Source organism: Physella acuta, unplaced genomic scaffold (genome assembly GCF_028476545.2).
Source record: "Physella acuta isolate Inbredline_101_S28 unplaced genomic scaffold, ASM2847654v3 ptg000173l, whole genome shotgun sequence".
Lineage (NCBI taxonomy): Eukaryota > Metazoa > Mollusca > Gastropoda > Physidae > Physella > Physella acuta.
The window spans coordinates 178829-204209 of NW_026731692.1; the positions used below are offsets into that span (position 1 = coordinate 178829).

Here is a 25381-nt window from a genome sequence, read left to right on the forward strand (position 1 = left end):
AATAATATTTAGGCCTATCAAACCCATTCTTTAGTTTTAGTACAATTAGTAGTGTTTTAAGCCTATTTTTAGGCTTACTATTGGGCATATTAATAATATTTACATTTAGAGCAGGGAGATGGCTAGGTCGGTTGGTAATGTTTTCTAACTTCAACAAAGTCCCGAGGTCGAACCTACTGGCAGATGAGACCAGAGTTTCTTCCAGGCATCTCTTCGGGGGGGCTTTGCCCCCCCCCCCCCGAAAATTTTTTACCGCCCCCCCCCCCGAACGAAATGAAATTTATATAATTTATATAGAAAATATATACTTTTAACAGTGTCCGCCCCCCCGAAGAAAGTCTACCGCCCCCCCCGAAAAGTTTAAGTGCCCCCCCGGAGAAAAAAGTCTGGAAGAAACACTGGATGAGACTCGCTAGCCAGGGACGGCAAGTCCTTAAAAAATCGAACTGCAGCCTTGCAGATTGTGGGTGGACAAATTAAGAATAGTGCAGAAATCCTCCCCCCCCCTCCCCTAAAAAGCAGACTGAAGTCGGAATCAAACAGCCATATATAGCGTATAACATGTTCACATGTTGGCTGAAACTCATTCAGTATGATTCAATATCACAAATTAAGAACCAAGAAGATTTAGACTTACACCTACTAATTTCGTTTTCGTTAAAAACAAAACACTGGAAATCCTTTTTTTTTCTTCTAAATATATGAGATCAATAATTTTAAAAACATTTTTTATAGATCTACATATTTTACGAATTATATTAATTAGGCCACTTATTTTGCCATCATCCTTTACTTCTTTGAAAATCTATTCGTTTTCGTCTCGAGTATCACTATTTTTAAAAATATTTATATATAGGCCCTAGGCCTATTTTTTAAAAATTGATTCCAGCGTTCTCGGCAGTTAGAGTGACAGTAAATAGTGAGACTGAAAGAACTAAAAATGGAAGAGCATGGTGAAGACGAGACTTTCGTTCAAAAGCCAAAAATTATTAAAAGTGTATTGAAAGATTCTCAGGAAAAACGGTTAATTGTAATACTTGATCAAGCATCTTTGGAAACAGTCAAGGTAGGCTAATACTAGAATTGCAGGATAATATTTAGAATTGACCCTACTTTAAATCCCTGGCAGAACGAGCCCCCCCCCCCCTTACGGCGGTGTTGCCTCAGCCCTCAACCGGGCTTGTGTTGCTTTGATTTTTATTTTAAATATAGATCTAGATCTAGATCTAGGGTAATCTATCGTTTTAGCGTAATCAATTCGGCCGCAGTAGTAATGTGCGGGAGAGGTAACTGATGAATATATTTGTTTAAATAAGTATATTTAAGTCAAATTTTACAAAATTAAACAGATAATTGATTTAAAATAACAATCAGTGACCAAAAAAAAAGTTAAAATACCATGAAACTAACTTTAAACAAGGTCTTTGAGATAAATGTTAGTAGATAAAAACAGCGGCCATCTTTCCAAATAAAATTTAGAGTAGTTTCCCTTGATAAAAATGTCTATTCGTACGTATATTGTGTTGACTTTGTTGTTTAATATGCATAGCTGTCTTGTTTAATGTCAGTAGTACAGAGGGCCGTCTTCTTATCTTTAATTTCAATTGAAATGAAGGCTATGTATGTATGTATGTACATCCAAGATCTCAAAAACTTTTGGGAGGTCCATCATTTATTAAACCCTTTTGTACTGATGAACTTGTCAATTATTAGGTCGTCCATATTCTTCAAAAATGACGTTGGACTCAAAATATGGGACGAGTAAAATATTTTTTTTAAAAATGATGAACAATATATTCGTTTTCGTTAGAAATTGTGATTACGCGTTCGGGTATAGTAGAACTGCGATATGATATTAAATCATCATCTCGCTTTTAGTGACGATTTGGGGAAAGGGAATTCGTAGGGAAAAGTATGATGTCATTTATGGACAGGGCCGGCGCTACCTATAAGGCGAACTAGGCTGGAAGGAAATGGTGGAGGCCCTATGCTCCATAAGGAACAAAGGACTAAGTAAGGCTGTCGCCTAGGGCGCTGTTCGTAGGGGGAAGGCGCCAAAATGGGTTGGAAAAACAAATTGAAAGTTTGAGGGTGGGGGGGGGGGGGGGGTTGCAAATCGTAAGCTTGTCCTCGGGCGCTGGAAGGGTCGCTACGCCTCTGATAATACGGGGGCATGAAAAAAATTGCGGGGGGGGGGGGGGGCGCTTTTAATAAGTTTTGCCTAGGGCGCTAAATAATCTGGCGCCGGCACTGTTTATGGGTGATCCATTTAAGCCTAGTTGTTTATTTTGTCTGTAGACATTAGTCTTATGCCTACACTTTTTCTGAATTAAGATTATTGTGTTTATAAAAATAGTTTTAAATTTTAATTAGTTACATTTGAATACCACATGGTTTTTTATGTGTTCAATAGTCGTTGTTTACCCCTCCCCACCATCCATTATTACAAAAACAAAAAACACCCAATATATGGTGATATCTCCCTCTAGAAAAAAAAAAACTGGATCAACCTATAGTTCGTAGGAGAATTAGAATCTACCACTTATTCGTCTGTTAAAAAAAGAAACACATTTTTCTCAACCCCGCCGTTTCATCCCCCACTTAGCACAACGTCACCAAGTTCTCGGCGCGCGTGACGTCATTAGTCATTAGGCTAATGTTAAAGAAAGAGATACCGCGTAATTAAAAAAAAATCAAAACAGGCACTATGGAGTTGAGACTTTAGCGACTTTTAGCCTGACGAACAGATCTAAATGACTTTAGTTCGGTAAATTATATTGGTGTTTAATTTATTACAGTGGCATGATGTTCTCCCTCTATTATACAAATTCACGTGCTTTTAATTTCTGCAACATGCTGCCCTGAGTCGTTCGGCTGTAAAATGCCCGTGACACAGCGGCTTCCGTATATACATTTAGGCTCCCAGTCCCACCTATACCCTTCGTCTGCCCATTAAGCTCCACGCAAAACTTGAGATTGATATGTGGACATAAGCGGCGATAGTGGTGGTGTCAAAAGGGACCCCCCCCTCCCTAAGCTCAGCTCTTAAAGGTGCTCCGCACTTCATAAAAGACAAACTTGATATTCAGACATCGTCGGACTCGGGCGTTTAGCCGACTGCCGTATTCCTAATGCACCGTCCACTGCTAACACTATTTCTATATTAAACTCAAGCCTATACTGAGCTCTGGCTTTTTACATTAGCTGCTGTCGAATTAATGGTTGATCTTTTGTTATGCCCCATGTCGCGAAACTTGCTGTTTTGTCCAATTTTACCTGCAAGCCAATAATTGTCTTGGATTCTTGTCGAATATCGTTGCCAGGAGCTAGTTGGTTTGAGCCTTATTGTCAGAAGTTATTACATTTGGAGTCAATGTAGTGCGGCCTATTTTCGTCGGTAGGCATTTAGTGGCAGGCTCTTTTTGGCGGGGATGATGTGCTGAGGTTGTTTAACTTTAACACCGCTTAGGACAACAGGCTTGCAATAGTTATGATCATTCGTTATGAGCAAAGGCATGCATGAAAACGAACGCTTTATGTTCCTCATTTTCATTGAGCACAGCTTTATAGAAGTCTTCCATAATTGACGTCACTCATCCCCCCCCCCCCCCCCGATCACCCCTTCATTATAGGTCATAAATTGCAGTCCTGCGTAACTTGACGTCACATTAGAATAGCATATGTGACATCGTTTATGGACAACCCCATATAACTCATTTTGGGTATTTGGTATCAACATTTTGACAACAAAGGTTGTTCAAAATGTGTATTGAAGGTTAGGACTTGACATTTATCATAAATGACATCACGCACTTAAGGGGTGGAGTAACTGATTTTGAGACGACGTTTTACGCGGGAAAGGGAAGGGGTAAGAAACGTGAAACGTTAAGTATTTCGCCTATACAAAAATGCTGAAAAAAATTCTTTTTCGTTTGAATTATGGCTTGACTTTTTAACAGGAAGGGCAAAGAGGTAATTTTCGACATTACGACTATTTCTTGACGGCGAAAATGGGGGGGGGGGGGGGGGTGGTGGTTAAGGTGAAGATATGTAAAAAAAAAACGTGACGTCATTTATGATTTAATAACTAATTAAAGGAAAAAAGCATGAAAACATGAAATGAAATTGGCAAACAAACAATGACACAAGCAATAATAATTAACTCAAACTAATATTTAAATAAACATTAGATATGTAGTGGTAGCTCTATAAAAATAGGGAGTTTCTTATGCATAAAAATTGCATATCATAATAATAATTGTAGAACTGATGTTTATTGTCAGGCAATTAAATTGTTTAAAGGGCAGAATTTTAAAAAAAAAACGCATGCTTTGTATTTAAACACAAGACAAACGTATTTAATAGCAAACATAAATACATTTCCATACAAATAGAAATGAAAGGGAAATGACTCAAAATAATATTTTCTTAAGATGGCCGCTGTTTTTAATAGCAAATTTAGTATCTGGAACATCGTTGTTAAACCTTAATTTCATGACATTTTTATTGATTTAACCCTTAAATGTGGTTTAATATTCAATTATCTTTAGTATTTTAGTAGAATATGCAAAAATATATTCATATTTAAGCCATATTTATTAGTTACCTTATCCCTACATTACTAGTGACGACCGAATTGATTACGCTAAAACGATAGATTACCCTAGATCTAGACCTCAAGGCCTAAACTCAAAACAATAAAATAATAGACTCAGATATATTATAAATAACCTAATTTAATCGGTCAAGCCACACACCATACACACGACATCATGCCATAGCAAAAATTAACTGGGCATAGGCCCTATCTCCCTTCATTATCATTACTAGATCAGATCTACTACTTTAGTAGTACTTAGTTACTTACAACTTAGTACATGATTATTGATTAGGGCTAATGCTTAATAAAATTATGGTTTAGGCTACAAAAAATAGTGACCTATGTCATTTATTTTGTATTTTTCTTCAGGTAGGGCAGAAGTATGAACTTTTATGTTGCGATAAACACAAAAATGTTGGAAAACGCATAAAAAAAGATGTTTCAACATGTCGGCCTGATATCACACACCAATGTCTCCTTATGCTAATGGATTCACCTCTCAACAGGGCTAATCTTTTACAGGTATTGTAATTCAGTCTTACTTTTTCATCCAACAAGCAAGCATCAGTTAAACATTTTTGCATGAATTTTAAAAAAAACAACAGTTCTCTAAAACAATTATTTAAATCTTATCAATATCTTATTATATGAACTCTTAATGTGATTGAATTGAAAAGCCATGGGTGAATAGAATTTTTTGTAATTTATAGATTAAATTGAGAAGTAATTGATTATTATGATAATGATCTATTTCAGGTTTATGTTAAAACAGAGAAGAATGTACTTATAGAAATCAACCCTCAAACTCGCATACCTCGCACATTTGACAGATTTTGTGGGCTCATGGGTTAGTTGTTAGGGACACTAAGTGATTATTATTGTAATTATAAAAACATTAGAGTAAACTATATATATATATTATAAACAAAATAGTTTATCACACGTGGTCTGTCAATTTTACTGATTGGCATTAAGTTTATAGAGAAGAAAATATCTTTTAAGTATGAATTTGTTTTAAAATGGGTTAACTGTATCAAATAAATTTTTAAAAAGTTTTGTTTATCCAACTTTTTCTTAAATTCTGATATTTTGATTTAAATTTATTATGCAATGTTCATTTTGAAAAAGTTTTCCTTTACTTTTCTGAATGTAGTTCAGCTGTTGGACAAGCTAAGTATCAGGGCAAGTGATGGCCCGCAGAAACTTTTAAAGGTTAGTTCACTCTTTACTTATCATTGTCAGCAACTACATTTGAGTTTTTTTTATGTCTTCTTTTTTTTTCCACTTCTTTTAATTTAGTTTGATTGTATTTACTTGAAATTTTTAATATTTATTTGATACAGATTGTTTAGTAAATTTGGTTATGTTTCTTGTTTCCAAAAAAAAATAATTCTATTTTTAATTTAGTTTTAGGTTCTCAACCATTTTTGTACTTTGTAATTTTTTCATTCATTTACATCTTAGTTCTTTTGATATTTGTCTTGTCTTTTTTTCCCACTTCTTTGAGTTTAGTTTGATTGTATTAACTCACATTTTCTAATTTGTACTTGAATACATTACAGATTATTGTTTAGGAACATTTGGTTATGTTTCTTGTTTCAGACACATTTTTTCCCATTTCTAATTTAGGTGCTGTTTTTGTTAGTTTTATTGTTCAGTTATTTACATCTTTTTATGCCTGATCAAACTTGCTAATATTTAAAAAATTCTGTTTAGGTGATCAAAAACCCAGTTAGTGACCACCTCCCCACAGGCTGCCCAAAATACGCCATGTCATACAGTGCTGAAGAGATTGTAGATGTGAGAGATTACGTACCCAAGGATGGGCCTGCTGTTTTTGTTATAGGAGCCATGGCCCATGGCAGTGTAAGTTTGAGAAAACATTTTCTACTTTCCATTACGAAAAAAGTTATGGGTGGTGTTGTGTAATCAGCTGATTCTTCTCTTCTTAATCTTGTTCATGCCCAAGACACATGGGCAGATGAACTCTGATTCATAGACCTCGGCATATGAAAGGATAATGTGGTCAGCACTATGCCCAGTCGTCTTTGTTTCCCTAACGTGATTTAGGTACACATCAGAGGTGGGTGGGCTCGGGGATGTTCCACTGATTTGAACTCGAGACTCTCAGGTTAGCAGTCTAGCTCTCTACCGCTATGCCACACCCTAACATCTTTCAGCTGATCAGTTGAATAATTATTCATGTGGCATTTGTGGCCCCATTTTTAGACCCACATTTTGTCTAAGCAATGGATTTAATTTCGTGTTCTTTTTTGGGAGGACCTTATATTTTATTTTGTAGCTAAGATTTGTTTCAAATTTGTTAAAGCCTGCATATTTATTGTTACAATTCTAAATCTATTAATTATTAAAGTAATGTTTAATTTAAAAACTAAAACAAAACTTTGTTATTTTAATTAATAATTTCAGTTTTTGTTGTATTAGTGTCATAGATAGAATTTTGTTTATTTCCAGGTGAAACCTGACTACACAGAGAAAACATTTTCTATCAGTAATTATCCTCTTTCTGCAGCCATCACATGTTCAAAAGTTTGTAATGCATTTGAAGAGGTTTGGGGTGTCAAATAAAAATGATTGTAAACACTGCATAGTTGTTTAAATATTTTATCACCAATTGGAAAAAAAAGAAAAGAAATTTGATACGGATTGAATCAATACTAGGAAACATAAAAACATCAATACAGTGTAACTGTAACAAAATACAAAATAATAACTTGATGTTTTAACTCCATTCAATAAACACAGTCTATTGATATAATTATATAGTTAGAAAATGGTTTCCTGTTTACACAGGAACTGAAAGAGCTGGGTCTATTGAAATCAAATTCACTTGTTTCTGTGCTCATGGCTATTCAGGAATGTACGAGATCATCACAAAATTCAAGTGTACACCACATACACTGTCACTGATGTACACCACATACACTGTCACGGATGTACACTACATACACTGTCATGAATGTACACCACATACTGTCATGGATGTACACCACATACACTGTCATGGATGTACACCACACACATACGCTGTCATGGATGTACACCACATACACTGTCATGGATGTACATCACATACACTGTCATTGATGTACACCACATACACTGTCATGGATGTACACCACATACACTGTCATGGATGTACACCACACACTGTCATTGATGTACACCACATACACAGTCATGGATGTACACTATTTGTACACTTGTTTTACACCACCCAGTGTGTACAGTATCTGGACTCAGCAACTGCTGACACTTACAGATCACGAGTTGCATCTATATATAATTCTCTGTCGCCCAACCATGCGGGACACCACCAAGTATATGCACGCCGCCCCCCTCCCTTGCTCTCTAGGCATGCGCAACAGACCTTATAGCTACCAGTCTGGTGATCTGTGGTTCACCCCGAATGTTTACAATAGTACAGCTGGGTCGACTTAGTGACGGCTATTAGGGGCAGATAGGTAACAAGTTCTGCTGGATCTTTTTTCATTGTCTGTAAACTGTTGTCACAGACAGCTGCTTTCACATGGGGGGGGGTGGTGTGAGTATAATCGTTCTTCGGGAGCTACTGATAGTGTTTTAAAGCAAAATATTTTCAGTCGCAGCATTGGTAGTGTTGAATTCACAAATTATGAGTTACTGAAAAGTAGAAAATAAAACAAATATAAAAATGCTCTACGTCGCCCAACCACTAAATAGCAGCATATGCTAAGCAGCCGGTTGGCTCGTTCTAAAGAATTGTTTATAAAATATATATTACTAGCTTGTGATTGTTACCGTAGTTCTCTATCAGTCCTAGGGTCTCAAGTAAATTCAAAGACATCACCAAGGAGTATTCTTCTGATAGGGTAGCCAAAGCACAAATGTACCCTGTATTTTCTAGGTGCTTTGAAACAAGTCGTAATGACATAGTTACCTAAGCTTGCTCATAACTTTTCAGCTCAAAATGTAAACACTTATCGTAACCTTCAGGATTAAGGTGAGATGTGTTACTTAGCTTAACCTGAAGGATTAAGGTGAGAAGTGTTACTTAGGTTAACCTTCAGGATTAAGGTGAGAAGTGTTACTTAGCTTAACCTTCAGGATTAAGGTGAGAAGTGTTACTTAGCTTAACCTTCAGGATGAAGGAGAGCTATGTTAGTAAGCTATTGAAAATGTGGGCATGGCTATTGATAAGATCATTCAATGATAGTTTATGCATAGAATTTATAGATGTGGTTCAAAGATTTACATGGCAGAGATGTAATGTGATCCCCATGAATAGCGTGATTAAACCTATGGAAAATGGACGGTGAAACACATTTTTCCATGTCTTTGAACTGCTGTTGAACTAAATATTCGAAGTCTTTGGGCACCGCGTAACTCTTTCCATCCAGCATTGCCTTGGTCAGGGGAAATACATGCGTTTTCTCGGCTAAAAGGTTTTGGATGTTGTACTTTGTGAGGGACCAGATGTAGGTGTCATCCTCCATGTAGAAGAACAGATCTATGAAGGGGAATCTGTGCTGTGGGTTTAAAAAAAGATTCAATTATTCCGTCTGAGTAAGAAGATAATAAAACTTAGCAAAAATACTATAGCCTCCATCTTGTTGGGTCTGAAAATGTCATTAAAGATGATGCTAATTATTACCTACGTAATTATTACGGTTTTTTTTTTTTGACAGATTATGTAACCCCCTCCTCCACCCCTTATCACAGTCAGTACTGTCAGTGCACTCTAGCAAAAATATTTTTTTCTCTATAAGGGGATATAACCAAGGAATGTTGATTTGTCAAAAATATTAATGGAGTTGTTTCCCTTTGCATGTAAGATGAAATTATAAACATTAACTGTATGCTAGTACGTTAGCCTTCTTCGTTCTTAATTTTAAGTGTTGGAAGAGAGCGAGCCATAGCTGCCAGAGGGTTTTAACTCGAGACTTTTTTTTCTTATTTATCAACCATGAGTAATTGAGTACGTTAGCCGAAAACAACTATTTAATAATAAAATATTGAATTTTTGGTCAAATCTGGTTCAAATTAAATTTTAAATTCATTCATCAAATTACCAGGTTTCGTAAAAATAAAAACTTAAAAAAAAAAGAATGCAAAAGTGACGTCAACATCTTTAAACCTCCTACTCCCAAATGTCAAATATGGAAGTACACTAGTGGCGAAAAAAATAACATTCTATACTTTGGTATTGTTAAAAACATCAATACTTTATACCTCGGGGCTGTTTCTGATGATTGAGCCGTTCGATGAGAAAAATTTCCAGTGCATGAAATTTTTAGGAAGCAGCCTGAAGCCTTCCACGCAGCACAATCTTTTCATGACCTTCTGCCAGAGTTTCACGTCCAAGGCCACATCGATGTCGTCATCCCAAGGAATGATTCCTTTGTGTCTGCAAGACAAGAAGTGAAATCTAGAGCCTTAGATCAAGCTAGATTTAGACTGATGGGCATTTTAGTTACAGATATTGGCAGAGTTTCTTCCAGGCATCTCTTCGCCCCCCCCCCCCCCCCCCCCCCGAAGAAAGTCTACTGCCCACCGAACGAGATGGATTTTATATAGTAAAATATACTTCTACTAGTGTCCGCCCCCTCGAAAAATGTTGACCGCCCCCCCCCCCCCCCCCCCAGAAAATTTCAAGTGCCACCCTCCCCCCGAGAAAAAAGTCTGGAAGAGACACTGGATATTGGTAGGTTCTAATATAAAGGTCTAAAGCAGGAAGAAGAATTCTTTAAAGGCTTTAGCACATGCTAGTAAACATTAAAGGGGAAGGTGGCTTCCTTAATCTCCTAGTTGCGTGTTGGCGTCTTTTAACTAACCTAACAAGCCCCAACAATGTCCACCACTAACCTAACAAGCCTCAACAATGTCCACCACTAACCCAACAATGTCCACCACTAACCTAACAAGCCCCAACAATGTCCACCACTAACCCAACAATGTCCACCACTAACCTAAAAAGCCCCAACAATGTCCACCTCTAACCCAACAATGTCCACCACTAACCTAACAAGCCCCAACAATGTCCACCACTAACCTAACAATGTCCACCACTAACCTAACAAGCCCCAACAATGTCCACCACTAACCTAACAAGCCCCAACAATGTCCACCACTGAACTAACAAGCCCCAACAATGTCCACCACTGACCTAACAAGCCCCAACAATGTCTACCACTGACCTAACAAGCCCCAACAATGTCCACCACTGAACTAACAAGCCCCAACAATGTCCACCACTGACCTAACAAGCCCCAACAATGTCCACCACTGACCTAACAAGCCCCAACAATGTCTACCACTGACCTAACAAGCCCCAACAATGTCCACCACTGACCTAACAAGCCCCAACAATGTCCACCACTGACCTAACAAGCCCCAACAATGTCCACCACTGACCTAACAAGCCCCAACAATGTCCACCACTAACCTAACAAGCCCCAACAATGTCCACCACTGACCTAACAATGTCTACCACTAACCTAACAAGCCCCAACAATGTCCACCACTAACCTAACAAGCCCCAACAATGTCCACCACTAACCTAACAAGCCCCAACAATGTCCACCACTAACCTAACAAGCCCCAACAATGTCCACCACTGACCTAACAATGTCTACCACTAACCTAACAAGCCCCAACAATGTCCACCACTAACCTAACAAGCCCCAACAATGTCCACCACTGACCTAACAATGTCTACCACTAACCTAACAAGCCCCAACAATGTCCACCACTAACCCAACAATGTCCACCACTAACCTAACAAGCCCCAACAATGTCCACCACTAACCTAACAATGTCCACCACTGACCTAACAAGCCCCAACAATGTCCACCACTAACCTAACAAGCCCCAACAATGTCCACCACTGACCTAACAATGTCTACCACTAACCCAACAATGTACACCACTGACCTAACAATGTCTACCACTAACCCAACAATGTACACCACTGACCTAACAAGCCCCAACAATGTCCACCACTGACCTAACAAGCCCCAACAATGTCCACCACTGACCTAACAAGCCCCAACAATGTCCACCACTGACCTAACAAGCCCCAACAATGTCCACCACTGACCTAACAAGCCCCAACAATGTCCACCACTGACCTAACAAGCCCCAACAATGTCCACCACTGACCTAACAAGCCCCAACAATGTCCACCACTGACCTAACAATGTACACCACTGACCTAACAAGCCCCAACAATGTCCACCACTGACCTAACAAGCCCCAACAATGTCCACCACTAACCCAACAATGTACACCACTGACCTAACAAGCCCCAACAATGTCCACCACTAACCTAACAAGCCCCAACAATGTCCACCACTGACCTAACAAGCCCCAACAATGTCCACCACTGACCTAACAAGCCCCAACAATGTCCACCACTGACCTAACAAGCCCCAACAATGTCCACCACTGACCTAACAAGCCCCAACAATGTCCACCACTGACCTAACAAGCCCCAACAATGTCCACCACTGACCTAACAAGCCCCAACAATGTCCACCACTGACCTAACAAGCCCCAACAATGTCCACCACTGACCTAACAAGCCCCAACAATGTCCACCACTGACCTAACAAGCCCCAACAATGTCCACCACTGACCTAACAAGCCCCAACAATGTCCCATCCACCAGGAAATACTCCAATCCAGCACTGTCCAAGGCCTCCACCATGACGTCCAGCGTGTACAGCAAGTCTGTCTTCTCGTCTCGACTCAACAGCGGCAAAAACTTCCAAATCTCGTCTGCGTACAAACGTGGATCTGGAGACATACATTTGCGTTATTTATTTTTCATGTAAAGCACTACTATCAAAAACTTATTGCCATAAAATAAACTCCAGTCTAGGAGGCGTAGCGACTAGCGACCCGTTGCATATTAGCAATTTTGCGCCCTCCCCCCTCCGCTGTTTATATGTAGTTATTTTAAATTTAAAAAAACAACGAAAAAGCCCCCTTCCCCCACCTCCGCGATCTTTGAGAGTTGGGCGGCTTTTAGTTACTGTGCTGTAACAGTTATTTTGGCGTCGAAAATATTTAATTATTACAGTAAAGCCAAGCAAGAGTTTCTATTTTTAACGTGAGTATAATTCAGTAATGCAGCCCAGAATACAATTGTTTTTCTACCTCGTTGTTTTTGCCCCCCCCCCTATTGTTTGCGCCCTGGCGGCCACACCAACCGCCCTTCCCTGGTCCTGTCACCCTCAAAATTATCTGCAACTCCATGTAACCACCAAGCCAAGATAACCGTTGATATATGCCGGAGCCGCTTTGAGATAACGTTTTTATTAAAGACCTGCCTTACCCGAACCGGTAGTTTTACCCAAAAGGTCCAAACAATGAATTAGCAATTTTGACATTTTTTTCCCTTCTTAGCCAGGCTACCGCTATCCAATCCAACCATTATTTAAGTTTTTAACCCCCCCCCCCCCACCCCACCCCAATCAGCTTATAGTGCACCGTGACTGAGGAAATATTTGTTCCGGTAACTTGAATTTATGTTTAGAATTTGGGTTTTCATAATTCTGACTGGGTGGTTCGTTTGATAAAAGTTTCTTTAACGTTAAACTAAACGTAGTATCCAGGATATATTTGCTATAAAAACTCAACTCAACAAAGTATGCTCGATTCAACTGATATAAAAGTTGAAAAGAGTATCTCTATAAACACAGTATCCCGGGTAAAATTTATGTAAACACAGTATCCCGGGTACAATGTTTGAAGAAGATCTTCGTTAATAGTGAAAAAAAAATGGCGTAGCACTGTAGTTTGAACAAGAATTTGCTCGTGCAAATATTATTTTAGGGAAAGTAAAAGCGGTAGGTCATACAATCAACCATGCAATCTCTATATATGTCGAGCAGGACAGAGAACTCTGGAGAGCTGTAGTTGGTGGCCAATACTCCAGCAGGACAGAGAACTCTGGAGAGCTGTAGTTGGTGGCCCATACTTCAGTAGGACAGAGAACTCTGGAGAGCTGTAGTTGGTGGCCCATACTCCAGCAGGACAGAGAACTCTGGAGAGCTGTAGTTGGTGGCCCATACTCCAGCAAGACAGAGAACTCTGGAGAGCTGTAGTTGGTGGCCAATACTCCAGCAGGACAGAGAACTCTGGAGAGCTGTAGTTGGTGGCCCATACTCCAGCAGGACAGAGAACTCTGGAGAGCTGTAGTTGGCAGTCCATACTCCAGCAGGACAGAGAACTCTGGAGAGCTGAAGTTTGTGGCCCATACTCCAGCAGGACAGAGAACTCTGGAAACCTCCATTAGGACAGAGAATTCTGAAGAGCTTTAGTTGTCAGCCTATACTCCAGCAGGACAGATAATTCCGGAGAACGGAAAACGGTAGTCCAAAATTATCCAAATAAGAACCAATTTTTACCGTTGGACAAATCGTCGTAGAAGTTAACGCCTCGTTTCGCCACATCGCTTCTCCTTGCCTTGGGTGTGTAGTAGGACTCACACTGCCGTGGACACTCCCCCACGTCTATGTCGGTGGACTGGCGGTGGATGTAAACCAGGGTCAGCGTGTCCACGTCCTGCCACGGCCCGGGCAGCACGCTGGCCAGGAACACGTTCCGGGCAGGTGTGTACAAGGCCACAGCTGTCACGGCGAGGGTCAAGGCCAACAGGACTAGCGTGCTGTAGACTACACATATCCGCTTACACCGCCATTTCCGAATGAAGCTGTGCACACTCGCTAACATGGGGGTGTTAGGCCTAGTGAAGCAGAAGGTCGACTTCCGCATCGACACCCACTTTACCTACAGAGTATCTGTGGGCAAAAAAGGGAAAGTGTTAAAATAATTAACTTATATTAATATATTAAGTATCTATGAATGAAACCAAAGAAGAAAGGGTTCAATAATTTATACTAATTTATGAAATTTCATCTATCTGAAACAGTTAAAAGTTCCCTTTTCAAACCTGACGGTCTATAGGGCAAGTGAAGTTGAGTTCACTTTTTTCCGTGACCTCGGCATATAAAGAGATAGTGTGGTCAGCACAATGCACATCCGCCTCTGTTTCTTCTAGACTTTTTTTCTCCGGGGGGGGGGGGGCACTTGAAATTTTCGGGGGGTGGGGCGGTAAACTTTCTTCGGGGGGGGGGGGGGGGCGGACACTGTTAAAAGTATATATTTTCTATATAAATTATATAAATTTCATTTCGTTCGGGGGGGGGGGGGCGGTAAACTCTGATCCGCCTTTACTTTTCCTAACGTGAGTTAGGTACCCATCAGAGTTGGGTGGACTCAGGGGCGGTCTACTGACTTGAACCCGGATTCGAACTTGAGACTTACGGGTTAGCAGTCCAGCTCATCTGAAACAGTTACTCAAGTTATTATCGTTTTCCCATGGGAAAATAGTAAAGTACCATTTCCCGTTAACCGAAATAGTTCCGAAGGGCGATGGAACCTGCGCATACAATTCAATACATACATGTTAAAAATCGTTTACCTAACTTTAACAGTGCTCAGTTTATCGTTTTCCCATGGAAATAAAGTAAAGTATTACTTCCTGTAAACGGAAATCGCTCAAAAGTTGATCAAACGCGCATAAAATTTAATACTTTTAAGTGAAATTTCGTCCACCTAAATTCAACGGTAATCAAATTAAGATCCGATAAGAAGAGTGAGTATCACTCTCGGTTACCGAGAATCATGCTAAAGTTGACAAAATACTACACATTTAATATAACACTTAAACTTTTATTTGAAATTTTGTCACCTGAACTTTTTTTCAACTGAAATGCGACTCAAGCTATCGTGTTCACAGACACACACACGGACGGATCAAATAAAAACCCAGTTTTCCGTCTCAGGGAGATAATAAAAAAAACGTCGAGATTTTTAATTTAGATTTCTTGCACGATTATATTAAGACTTCTATAATCCGCAAACAGTGTTTCTCCCAGACTTTTTTCTCCGGGGGGGGGGGGGGGGACGACGGTAGACTTTCTTGGGGGGGGGGGGGGGCAGACACTGTTAAAAGTATATATTTTCTATTTAAATTATATAAATTTCATTTCGTTCGGGGGGAATGCCTGGAAGAAACTTTGTCCGCAAATGATATGAAAGTCCATAAAAAGGCAAAAAATGTCAAATTCTCATTGTATATTTGTGCAAGATTACAATATTGTCTCTATCCTCTGTATACGAGAAAGTAAAAAAAAAAAACTTACGTCTATTGTAATACATTTTTGAAAGGCAACTTGTATAATTAAATTTTCAACTCATTATTATTATGTTCTTAGAATCTTTGGATCTAGATGTGTTAACGATGAAAACACTTCTGGTCGTTGAGTTTTTCTATTTTGGATGGTGTGCACTTTTTACGGCGACAGTAGGAGTAATTCTTTCCTTTTAGACATTTTTATCTGGGGAGGGGGGGGGGGGGCGTACGTTTCAGGGTGCTGGACGGATACTGGTTAAAGTATTTCATATTTTGCACACAAATTCGATTTCGTCCGGGGGTGGGGCGATGATACACCGAAGAGATGCCTGAAAGAAATTCCAATTCTGTACATTAGCATAAATAGAGAGGCAATAATAATATAAATTAGTGTTTCCTTTAGTGTTTCTCATGGAAGAAGGGTGGTGGTGGTGGTGGGGGGGGGGGGGGGGGGGCTTCGAAACTTTGGAAAGGGAGCGGGTGCGGAATTTATTAAATTGGTTTTTCTTCTTCTTCGTTCTTAATTTTAGTTCAAAATTGAATATTTTTCAATCGAGCTGGGGAAGTTAATGTAGCAAACTATTATGTGTACGTTAACAGAGCTTGAGGTAAGAGATTGAGTGAATGTTATTTACTGGTAATTTTTCTTCGGAAAAATCAGGAATTGTATTTATGATATTGATGTCTACATACCCCCCCCCCCACCACCTACCGCAGAATCACACTATCTCGTACACCTTTTAGGGCCAAAATAGACTCCCAGTTATGCACCTATACCGATATACCACCAAGACATCCTCACAAACCACAAATATAACCAGCAATTCAACCAGCAATACAACCACCTCAGCCACAGAACCACCAACACAACCACACAAACCAATTACACAGCCAGGTATACAACATCGAAAACCACAAACCCAACTACCAACCCTATCACCAATACAACCACCATCACAACCACCAACTCAGCCACCAACCATATCACCAACACACCAATCACAACCACCAACACAACCACCAGCCCTATAACCAACTTAACCAACTTAACCACCATTACAACCACTAACCCTATCACAAACACAACCACCAACTGAACCACTAACACAACCACCAGCACAACAACCATCACAATTACACAAACAACTGATACAACCGGCAATTCAACATTAAAACCTCCACAAAGAAGCGCATGTTTACAATAACAAAACAAGCCTTCCGGTAATAAGTACGAAAAACTACGAGCCAGACTAAAATATATAACTGGTAAAACCAAGATGGCTCTTATCTGTAATGCATTTTTAAAATGATACTTTAATTAACCCAAAACTTAATCGCTAGGCTTATAACTTAGTTAGGCACGTTTTAAGGTGAGCGATAAAGGTAAAGCTCAAATTTTCGATGTTTCGTCTTCAACGTTTCTAGCTATTCGATTACCTGTGTATGTCTAATCGACATGCGCCTTGATCTATGACGCAATAACTTAATTTCACGCATAACAATATAGCTACTTAATTCTAAAAAAAAATAATTTAAAAACTTACCTGTCGATTGAACGTCGACTTAAATCCAACGAAGCCTTTTGTCAGTAGCAGACAATACTTTTTACCTCTACAGCGTCCGGGTTTAAATGCCAGGCTAAAACCAAACATGAATCCGCTTAAACTACACAAACTAAAACACAAAACGAAATCGCTATGCTCACCAGAATTGGACCAGAATGTGATGGACCAGATTGCGATGCGCCACACACTAGGCTAAAAATCGATACACTCTCCACACTAGCTTGATAAGGGCCGTGTTCTCCTGATAAAGCCCTAGCTATCTCTACAACTTCAGTAGCCGATGTCTGAAGGGGAAAAAAAAATTATCATCAAGACGATTTGTTATCTTGACGTGCGAACAACCGAATTACTAAACAGAAGCTTTTTTAAAAATAGTTAACTGGCATAGACTAACAGAGGCGTAGCGACCCTTCCCGGCGCCCGGGGACAAACTTTCAATTTGTCCCCCCCCCCCCGGGAACAAACTTTCAATTTGGCGCCCCCCCCCCCCCTTCATATATTTTTATATTTATAATGCAAAACTGCAGCTAAAATGAGTTTTTAATTTTTTTTAAACCCATTTTGGCGTCCCCTAGGGTCGGCGCCCGGGGACATATGTACCCCTCCCCTCCCACCGCCCCCCTTTTTAAAATATTTTTTTTCAAGTGGGTGTGGGGGTGCGGACGATGTAAGTGCTCAGCCCATATCCCCTCCCCACGAGATATGTCTAAAAAATGCTGGGCGTCGCTCCTTTCTCTTATTTGTTAAGAGATATATTTTAAATAACAAAATTTCCAACTGGATATAGACCTAATATACAGAGGCGTAGCGACCCTTCCCGGCGCCCGGGGACTAACTTTCTATTTGCACCCCCCTTCAAACTTTCAATTTGTTTTTCAAACTCATTTTGGCGCCCCCTAATGTCGGCGCCTGGGGACATGTCCCGCCCCGTCCCGTCCGTCCCCCCCCGCCCCGCTACGCCTCTGCTAATATACTGGGGTTTATTTGTTTAGTCATACTAACAGATAGGCCATTAAAGTTACATCAACTCCAAAACTTAACATTAACCTAGACTTACTTCTAACTTATGATGGGACGGAGTGGCCTAGCGGTAGAAAGCTGGACTGCTAACCCGTAAGTCTCGAGTTCAAATCCCTGAGTCCACCCAGCGTACCTAACTCACGTTAGGGTAAGTAAAGGCGGCTGGGTATAGTGCTGACCACACTATCCCTTCAAATGCCGAGGTCACAGAAACATGTGAACTCTACTTCACCTGCCCGGTAGACCGTCAGTTTTGAAAGGAAACTTTACTTTACAACTAACCTATAACATAACCTAAATTGACTGGTTTGACGCCGGCTGTTTCGCAGGAAACAGCTCGTCAATTTAAAAAAAAAAACCCATACATTTTATTAAAGTTATTTTGTTTAGTAACATGACGTCGAAATAGCCAGCAGGTGCGCATGCAATTACATTTCTCAATTACCCAGCAGATGGCGCCTGCGAACTTCAAACACGCGGCAATGGTTCTTACAAATACAGCAGCAGGAGAGCGGTGTAATATCGCTTGTTTTCTGTAGGTATCGTAGGTCTAGCCAGGTTAGAATTGGTGTAGAAGTTATATTAATATATAGTATCAGAATGACGGTTATGGTCCAGTATTAATGATAGGGTATCGTTATATAGTATCAGAATGACGGTTATTGTCCAGCATTAATGTAAGGGTATCGTTATATAGAATCAGAATGAATGTTATGGTCCAGTATTAGTGTTAGGGTATCGTTATATAGTATCAGAATGACGGTTATGGTCCAGTATTAATGTGAGGGTATCGATACTAGCAGGAAGTAGAGAATCGAATATTTTCTGTCGACATTCTTTGGTAGGGTAGGAAAAAAATTGATACAGTTGTTTTTAAATGGTTTTTTGGAGGGGGAGGGGGGGGAGGTGGGTAGAGTGGTTCTCAAATGGGTGTAGGTGGTATAGGGGTAAAGTGGTTATCATATGGGTAGTATAGGGGTAAAATAGTTCTCAAATGGGTGGTATAGTGGTAAAGTGGTTCTCAAATGGGTGGTATAGGGGTTAAGTTGTTCTCAAATGGGTGGTATAAGGGTAAAGTGGTTCTCAAAAGTCTGGCTTGAGCACCCATGTCAGGTCACATGATGTCCTACGGTTCAATAATTGTGATTCACTGATCGTGGTACTGGTATCACGTGGTTAATTGATTGTGATGTTGGATGGTTCACATCGTGGTATGCAATGGTTGACTGGTCGTAGAATCCCATAGTTTACTTATCCTGCTATCCCATAGTTTACTGATCCTATCCCATAGTTTACTTATCCGGCTATCCCATAGTTTACTGATCCTGACATCCCATGGTTTCAGTTGACCATCGTCGTTTAAAGAGAGATCCCACATTTCTGTTGTGTAAGTAAACACGCCGTCACTGTTGTAATCCAGTACGGTAGTTTATCTAGTTTATAGTTAATTTTCATCTCTTTGTCTATTAGGCTAGCGGTTATGATTTGGATAAGTGCTAACGGCTAGGTTACGGTGGCCAGGGTAGAGATATTTATTTAAAAAAAAAACACCAAACGTCAGTTTAAACTAAGGCTAAGTTGAAACGTAAGCCAGCAAACTACGTTAATTAAGTCAAAGAGGAATTTTTATAGTTACCATCTATATCTTGTTTTAAAATTAAAACGATGTATAGCAGTTACCCTTTTTACAAGCTTTTATTTAACTCACTTCCTCGTCAGTCTGTCGTCAGTCTGTCTAGACGGAAACGCAGGAGTGAAAATTCGGACAGTTCTACTTGACCGACACGATTCACAGTTGGCACGTGGGTCAAGACATGAAGACAATGCAATCTGAAACTAAATTTGACTTAATTGGATGCCTAATTAATTTTTATTAATTAATGTAACAACATGAATTCTTTGTTGTTGTGGGTTAGTTTTCACACAGGAATACAAGCAATAGTGGCAACTTCAAATGATGGCTTTATTTACACTATATACAGTGAGAATGATAAATCCATAGTTATTCATGGTAAATCCATATTAGAAGATACTCAACAAGTACAGTCACAGTCACGACTCCAAGTCATGGAGACATCTTACATTCACCGCCACAGTTCAAGTCCCAAGTCCTAGCACACAACACCCGTTCACCTTTTTCTTTCCCTTTTTTACGGTCCATTCTCTCCCCTTACGTACATGAGCGATCTCACCCAAAAGCATGGGAAATACACATGACGATCGCTCAGACAGTCCTTCCGCTAGCCAGGTACTCTTCATTCATGCAAAACACAATATAATAAAGATACATAATAATACAGTCTGTGACACGTCCCCCTTTCGAATAAAATTTTGTGTAACAAAATTTATAAATACAATATTAGTAGGGCAGGATCATGTGCCAGACAACAAAATTTATAAATACAGTATTGGTAGGGCAGGATCATGTGCCAGACAACAAAAAATTGTGTACAATTCAAAGTAGAGTAAAATATATTCATTTTAGACTAAGCACTTGTAGTCATAAATTTATAGTGCATACAAATACAACAGTATGTAGTGACTATATCAGTGATAATTAAAATATGTCAGTGTTTTGAGCAAAAACTTTAAATGTACAAGCATTATATGTAATATTTAATGCATCAATATACATTCACATAGGAGAAAAAAAAACATTTCAATTACCCAGTAACTGTAGTATAAACAAGACAAATGAGTTTAATAAATTACCAAACTAGTCTGGTACATGACCTTATTACCAAAACATAATACATAGTTGAAATTATCAAAGACTTAATTCAACTCATAATTTAAATAACTATATCCTATGTAGTAAAACAACCTTATCATCAAGGCATGTTATTACCACGCATGAGTAATATACTTTGTTGTCTCCCCTAGTTGACCCATTTCAGTCACATCTAGGTCACAACACAACAACATTCTTGCCTTCCACAGGTAATGACTAATACACAATTCATCATTGATACTTCCGTCTTATTGTTATGCGGAATAAATAGTCTCTAACTTTTACTTTATACATTATTCTCTGTTAATTAATAGTATAGAATAGGTTTAACATAATACAGTTTACATTCTTTAGATATAGTACACAATTTATGTTTACTCAAACACATTATTTGATATTTATATATTACAGTTACAGACTGTATAATATTAATAAACTGTCAATTGATAATTTATCTTAGCATCCTTTATAGCATGAGTAATCGTTCTCGTGCAGTTGACGATGACCTGTATGCCATCTCTCCCTCAAATTGTAGCTTTTAGCTGTGCTACCATAATCATTTCCTAGATTTCGTGTAACTTGTGTTACTTCATTTGTTTTAATATTCTCCTCTGGTTTCTGAACAACGTCAGTGGTTATCTTGCTTTGTGTATGTTGGTTTGGTTCATCAACCAACTCAATATAAATATTATGGCATTGCTTTGGCCTTTCATAATACATCTTGCTTCGGTATCTTTCATTAGAACATGATATATTCTTTCTTAAATTACTATATTTCCCACATGACTTTCTTTGTACAAAATTGTTTCTTCTCTGATTTGCCAACCTATGCCAACATTGATTTTGGTAATGACCTGTTTTTCCGCAGTAAAAACATCTAGATTTTGGCTTCTTATAAACATGGTGACTGTATTCATAGTTTGCTAAATTTCTTTTTCTTTCATTCTGTGCATTAATGACATTAATGACATTCTTATTAACATGTTGACTGTATTCATAGTTTGCTAAATTTCTTTTACTTTCATTCTGTGCACCAATGACATTGTAGTTTCTAGTTACTATTTCATCTTTCGTAACTTCCTTGTGCTTCTTTATTGATTCTAGTTCACACATAAATTTATGTGTTAATTTCTCCATTTCTTTGTTAAATTTATTCTTGAGTTCTAGTATATCTTCTTTATAGTTTGACTCCAGATTTCTAAGTAACTCCTCAATAGGTACGTTCTCATCATTGTGGCTTATTAAGTTCACTGATTCATTAATCATCATTAGTTTATCATGATTCCTGCCATTCTCCGATGGACTTATTAAATCATCACTGCCATTCACTGATGGGCTTATTAAATCATTTTGACTACCATTCTCTGATGGACTTGTTTCTTGTTGACTGCCATTCTCTGATGGACTTGTGATACAACTTTCAATAATATTCTCGTGTACCTGCGTATCATTTAATAAAGAGACAATCTTAAGACATTCTAATGTATCTGTCACCTTTAAATCATTATTAAGTTCAACCTCTGTTTTTTCCTTGGGTTTCAATTCTTCCTGGACTATGTTACTTAGTTCTTCATTCCAAAGGTTGCCAATATTTACTTCTTCAAGTTCTGCTTTAAATTCTGTCTGTTCACTTTCTAATTTTGGTTCATTTGTGTCTGTTATATCTTTCATTTCTAATAGTTCTTGTTTATATTCTAGTTCATGTAGGCCAACTTGTTTTTCCAAAGTTTCAGCCCTTTTATCTGCTCTCTGTTTTCTGTTTCTTTTTTTTCGCTTTCCTTTTAATTGTACAGTCTCTTCTACTTTATCTCCATCTGACATTTCTTCTTCTTTTTGCATGTCTGTAATAGCTCTTGATCTACTACGCTCTATTTCTATCTCATCATCTAATTCTCTTATTACTTTTCCATGAGCTAGTCGGGGTCGTCCTGTTTCTTCGTCCCATGCTTCTAATGCTTTTTCTATGTCTCTGTCAAATCGAGTGTTTGCCCAGGCTATCTGCTTCTTCATCTTCTTAATGCCTTGCGCCCTCGCTAGTGCTAGATATTCTTCAAAACATAACATTTTGATATATTTTCTATTTATGACATAAAATATAAATTCATTAGTTAACAATAGGTAAGTGTTAATTAATTTACCAATACCCTTTCTTGTATTCTGGCTTTGTTCAGTTGATTACAGACATCTGGTAATCAAAGAAAAGTTCATAGTACATATATACGTCCAAAAATAGTTCACTTTGTTGATTCCAAAAAGTTGAAAAAAATTCAAAATAGTTCTAGTAGCCTGTTACAGAGTAGAAATGTGTCCAGTTTTAGATAAGACATCTTTAGGAACAGTTTACAATTAATAAACTAGATCTGCTCATCCACAGTAGAAGAACTTGAACAGCTAATCCATATAGAAAAAACTTGAACAGCTAAATCCAAATAGAAAAAAAACACACATTTGTAGGTGTAACAGTAATCTGTTACAGACGATAATAATCCGACATTGGTAAGACAATGTCGAAAATAATGTGATAATAATTATCACGTTGATTACTTGACTTGACTGTAGATAACTATTAATAATTTCATGTACTTGCTTGATATACCAGCGTTGTTCACTGGCAAACAGTGGAAGACCACTTCAAAAACGTTGAAAACTGCTTACAATAATAATGTGACAATTCTTTGATCACTTGTGGTAACACTGTAACTTCGTTGAAGATTTCTGACTTCAATCTAATCCATCAATGTAACAACATCAGTGTAACAACTTGAGTATACGTCCACTTCAGCCAACAAAGTAACAAATGTTGACCATCTCTGACAATAATGTATCAGCTTCTTCAATCACCTGACTCCAATGTATCAACACGTCTGATAATAATGTAGAAACACTTCTTCAATTGCTTCTGACAATGTAACAGTAGTAGTAGACGCTCACAATGTAGCAACTGTTGTTGCCCCCACTTCTGACACCATATGTAACAACATGAATTCTTTGTTGTTGTGGGTTAGTTTTTACACAGGAATACAAGCAATAGTGGCAACTTCAAATGATGGCTTTATTTACACTATATACAGTGAGAATGATAAATCCATAGTTATTCATGGTAAATCCATATTAGAAGATACTCAACAAGTACAGTCACAGTCACGACTCCAAGTCATGGAGACATCTTACATTCACCGCCACAGTTCAAGTCCCAAGTCCTAGCACACAACACCCGTTCACCTTTTTCTTTCCCTTTTTTACGGTCCATTCTCTCCCCTTACGTACATGAGCGATCTCACCCAAAAGCATGGGAAATACACATGACGATCGCTCAGACAGTCCTTCCGCTAGCCAGGTACTCTTCATTCATGCAAAATACAATATAATAAAGATACATAATAATACAGTCTGTGACAATTAATTAAAATTTGGACCGAATTAGTAGGCATGTCTAGCCAACCACACCACACGCGTCATCACCTTCAATAGCTGCGCCATCACGTAATGGCTGCGTTCAAAAACCATTGCGCGCCTACTGAACGTGATGTTCAGTAGGCGCGCAATGGTTTTTAGTCATGTAACTCTATTGTAAACTAGGCATGCTGCCCAGCTTCGCTTAGGCTTTCCAAAACATTGAGAATTTGAATGCTTAATTAATTCGCCCGAGGGTCGGTGTACGACCTCAGGAGTTATGAAGAGGTTCCTCCGTGGACATTTTTTTTCGATTTATAGTCGAGGTCAGTTTTGACCCCATCATCGTAGACTTTTCGGCCAACCGGCCCCCGTGTTCTGTCGCCCCAAGGCAAGATCCTGCCAAATTTGAAGCGCCTGCGGCGCCGGGAAGTGCCCTGTTGGGCACCCGACAACTTTGCTTTATATATTATAGAGATTAGCAAATTGCATAGATAAACAAAGATTTCAATAAAGTAATTAAGGCCTGAAATACTTTAGTATAGAAATGTATTATTTGAATAGATTCTAGATCTAGGTAGGGTCTACATAAATTTTATGAGTTTAGGCCGGAAAAATTGTATTGTATACATTTCATAGTGTACGTAGATCTAAATCAAATTTGAATGAAATAGTTCATTTCTTTTTATTCTAAACACGGCAGATGACGTCATTAGTTAATGTATAAGCAATAGTGACGTCACAGTTTTATGCGTTCTTTTTCACATATATTAATGCTTTTCCGGTTGCATAAATAAAATTGTTTTTCTACATTCGAATACGCCTTTATTTTTTATTTTTATTTTTTAAATAAAATTGTGGTTATACAT

At 38.6% G+C, this 25381-nt stretch overlaps 3 protein-coding genes across 4 annotated transcripts; 1 reads left to right on the plus strand and 2 right to left on the minus strand.

Annotated features, from left to right (window-relative positions):
- Window positions 1-902: 902 nt before the first annotated feature.
- Window positions 903-7204, plus strand: LOC131936247 (ribosomal RNA small subunit methyltransferase NEP1). The gene is made up of 6 exons (XM_059293158.1): window positions 903-1066; window positions 4970-5122; window positions 5357-5447; window positions 5754-5812; window positions 6317-6466; window positions 7076-7204. The coding sequence occupies exons 1-6, from the start codon at window positions 941-943 to the stop codon at window positions 7187-7189; spliced, it is 693 nt and encodes a 230-aa protein (XP_059149141.1). The 5' UTR covers window positions 903-940; the 3' UTR covers window positions 7190-7204.
- A 1209-nt stretch (window positions 7205-8413) lies between these two features.
- Window positions 8414-14403, minus strand: LOC131936253 (uncharacterized). Of its 2 annotated transcripts, XR_009386038.1 has the most exons (5): window positions 14014-14403; window positions 12238-12397; window positions 9833-10007; window positions 8665-9129; window positions 8414-8590 (listed from the first exon to the last, which is right to left on the minus strand). XR_009386038.1 is itself a non-coding variant. In XM_059293167.1 (4 exons), the coding sequence occupies exons 1-4, from the start codon at window positions 14378-14380 to the stop codon at window positions 8818-8820; spliced, it is 1014 nt and encodes a 337-aa protein (XP_059149150.1). In that variant the 5' UTR covers window positions 14381-14403; the 3' UTR covers window positions 8414-8817. The 2 variants fall into 2 exon arrangements, 1 of the variants encoding a protein (XP_059149150.1); XM_059293167.1 differs by having other exon boundaries at window positions 8414-9129.
- LOC131936257 (uncharacterized) lies at window positions 14392-24112 on the minus strand. The gene is made up of 3 exons (XM_059293170.1): window positions 23775-24112; window positions 22179-23538; window positions 14392-14406 (listed from the first exon to the last, which is right to left on the minus strand). The coding sequence occupies exons 2-3, from the start codon at window positions 23181-23183 to the stop codon at window positions 14392-14394; spliced, it is 1020 nt and encodes a 339-aa protein (XP_059149153.1). The 5' UTR covers window positions 23184-23538; window positions 23775-24112.
- Between the last annotated feature and the right edge of the window lie 1269 nt (window positions 24113-25381).

Coding starts and splice junctions, on each gene's coding strand:
- LOC131936247 (XM_059293158.1), top strand. CDS start 941: ATGGAAGAGCATGGTGAAGACGAGACTTTCGTTCAAAAGCCAAAAATT. Junction 1,067..4,969: donor CATCTTTGGAAACAGTCAAG/GTAGGCTAATAC, acceptor ATTTTTCTTCAG/GTAGGGCAGAAGTATGAACT. Junction 5,123..5,356: donor ACAGGGCTAATCTTTTACAG/GTATTGTAATTC, acceptor GATCTATTTCAG/GTTTATGTTAAAACAGAGAA.
- LOC131936253 (XM_059293167.1), bottom strand. CDS start 14,380: ATGCGGAAGTCGACCTTCTGCTTCACTAGGCCTAACACCCCCATGTTA. Junction 12,398..14,013: donor CTACGACGATTTGTCCAACG/GTAAAAATTGGT, acceptor GTATGTCTCCAG/ATCCACGTTTGTACGCAGAC. Junction 9,130..9,832: donor TCATCAGAAACAGCCCCGAG/GTATAAAGTATT, acceptor TTAAACCCACAG/CACAGATTCCCCTTCATAGA.
- LOC131936257 (XM_059293170.1), bottom strand. CDS start 23,183: ATGTTATGTTTTGAAGAATATCTAGCACTAGCGAGGGCGCAAGGCATT.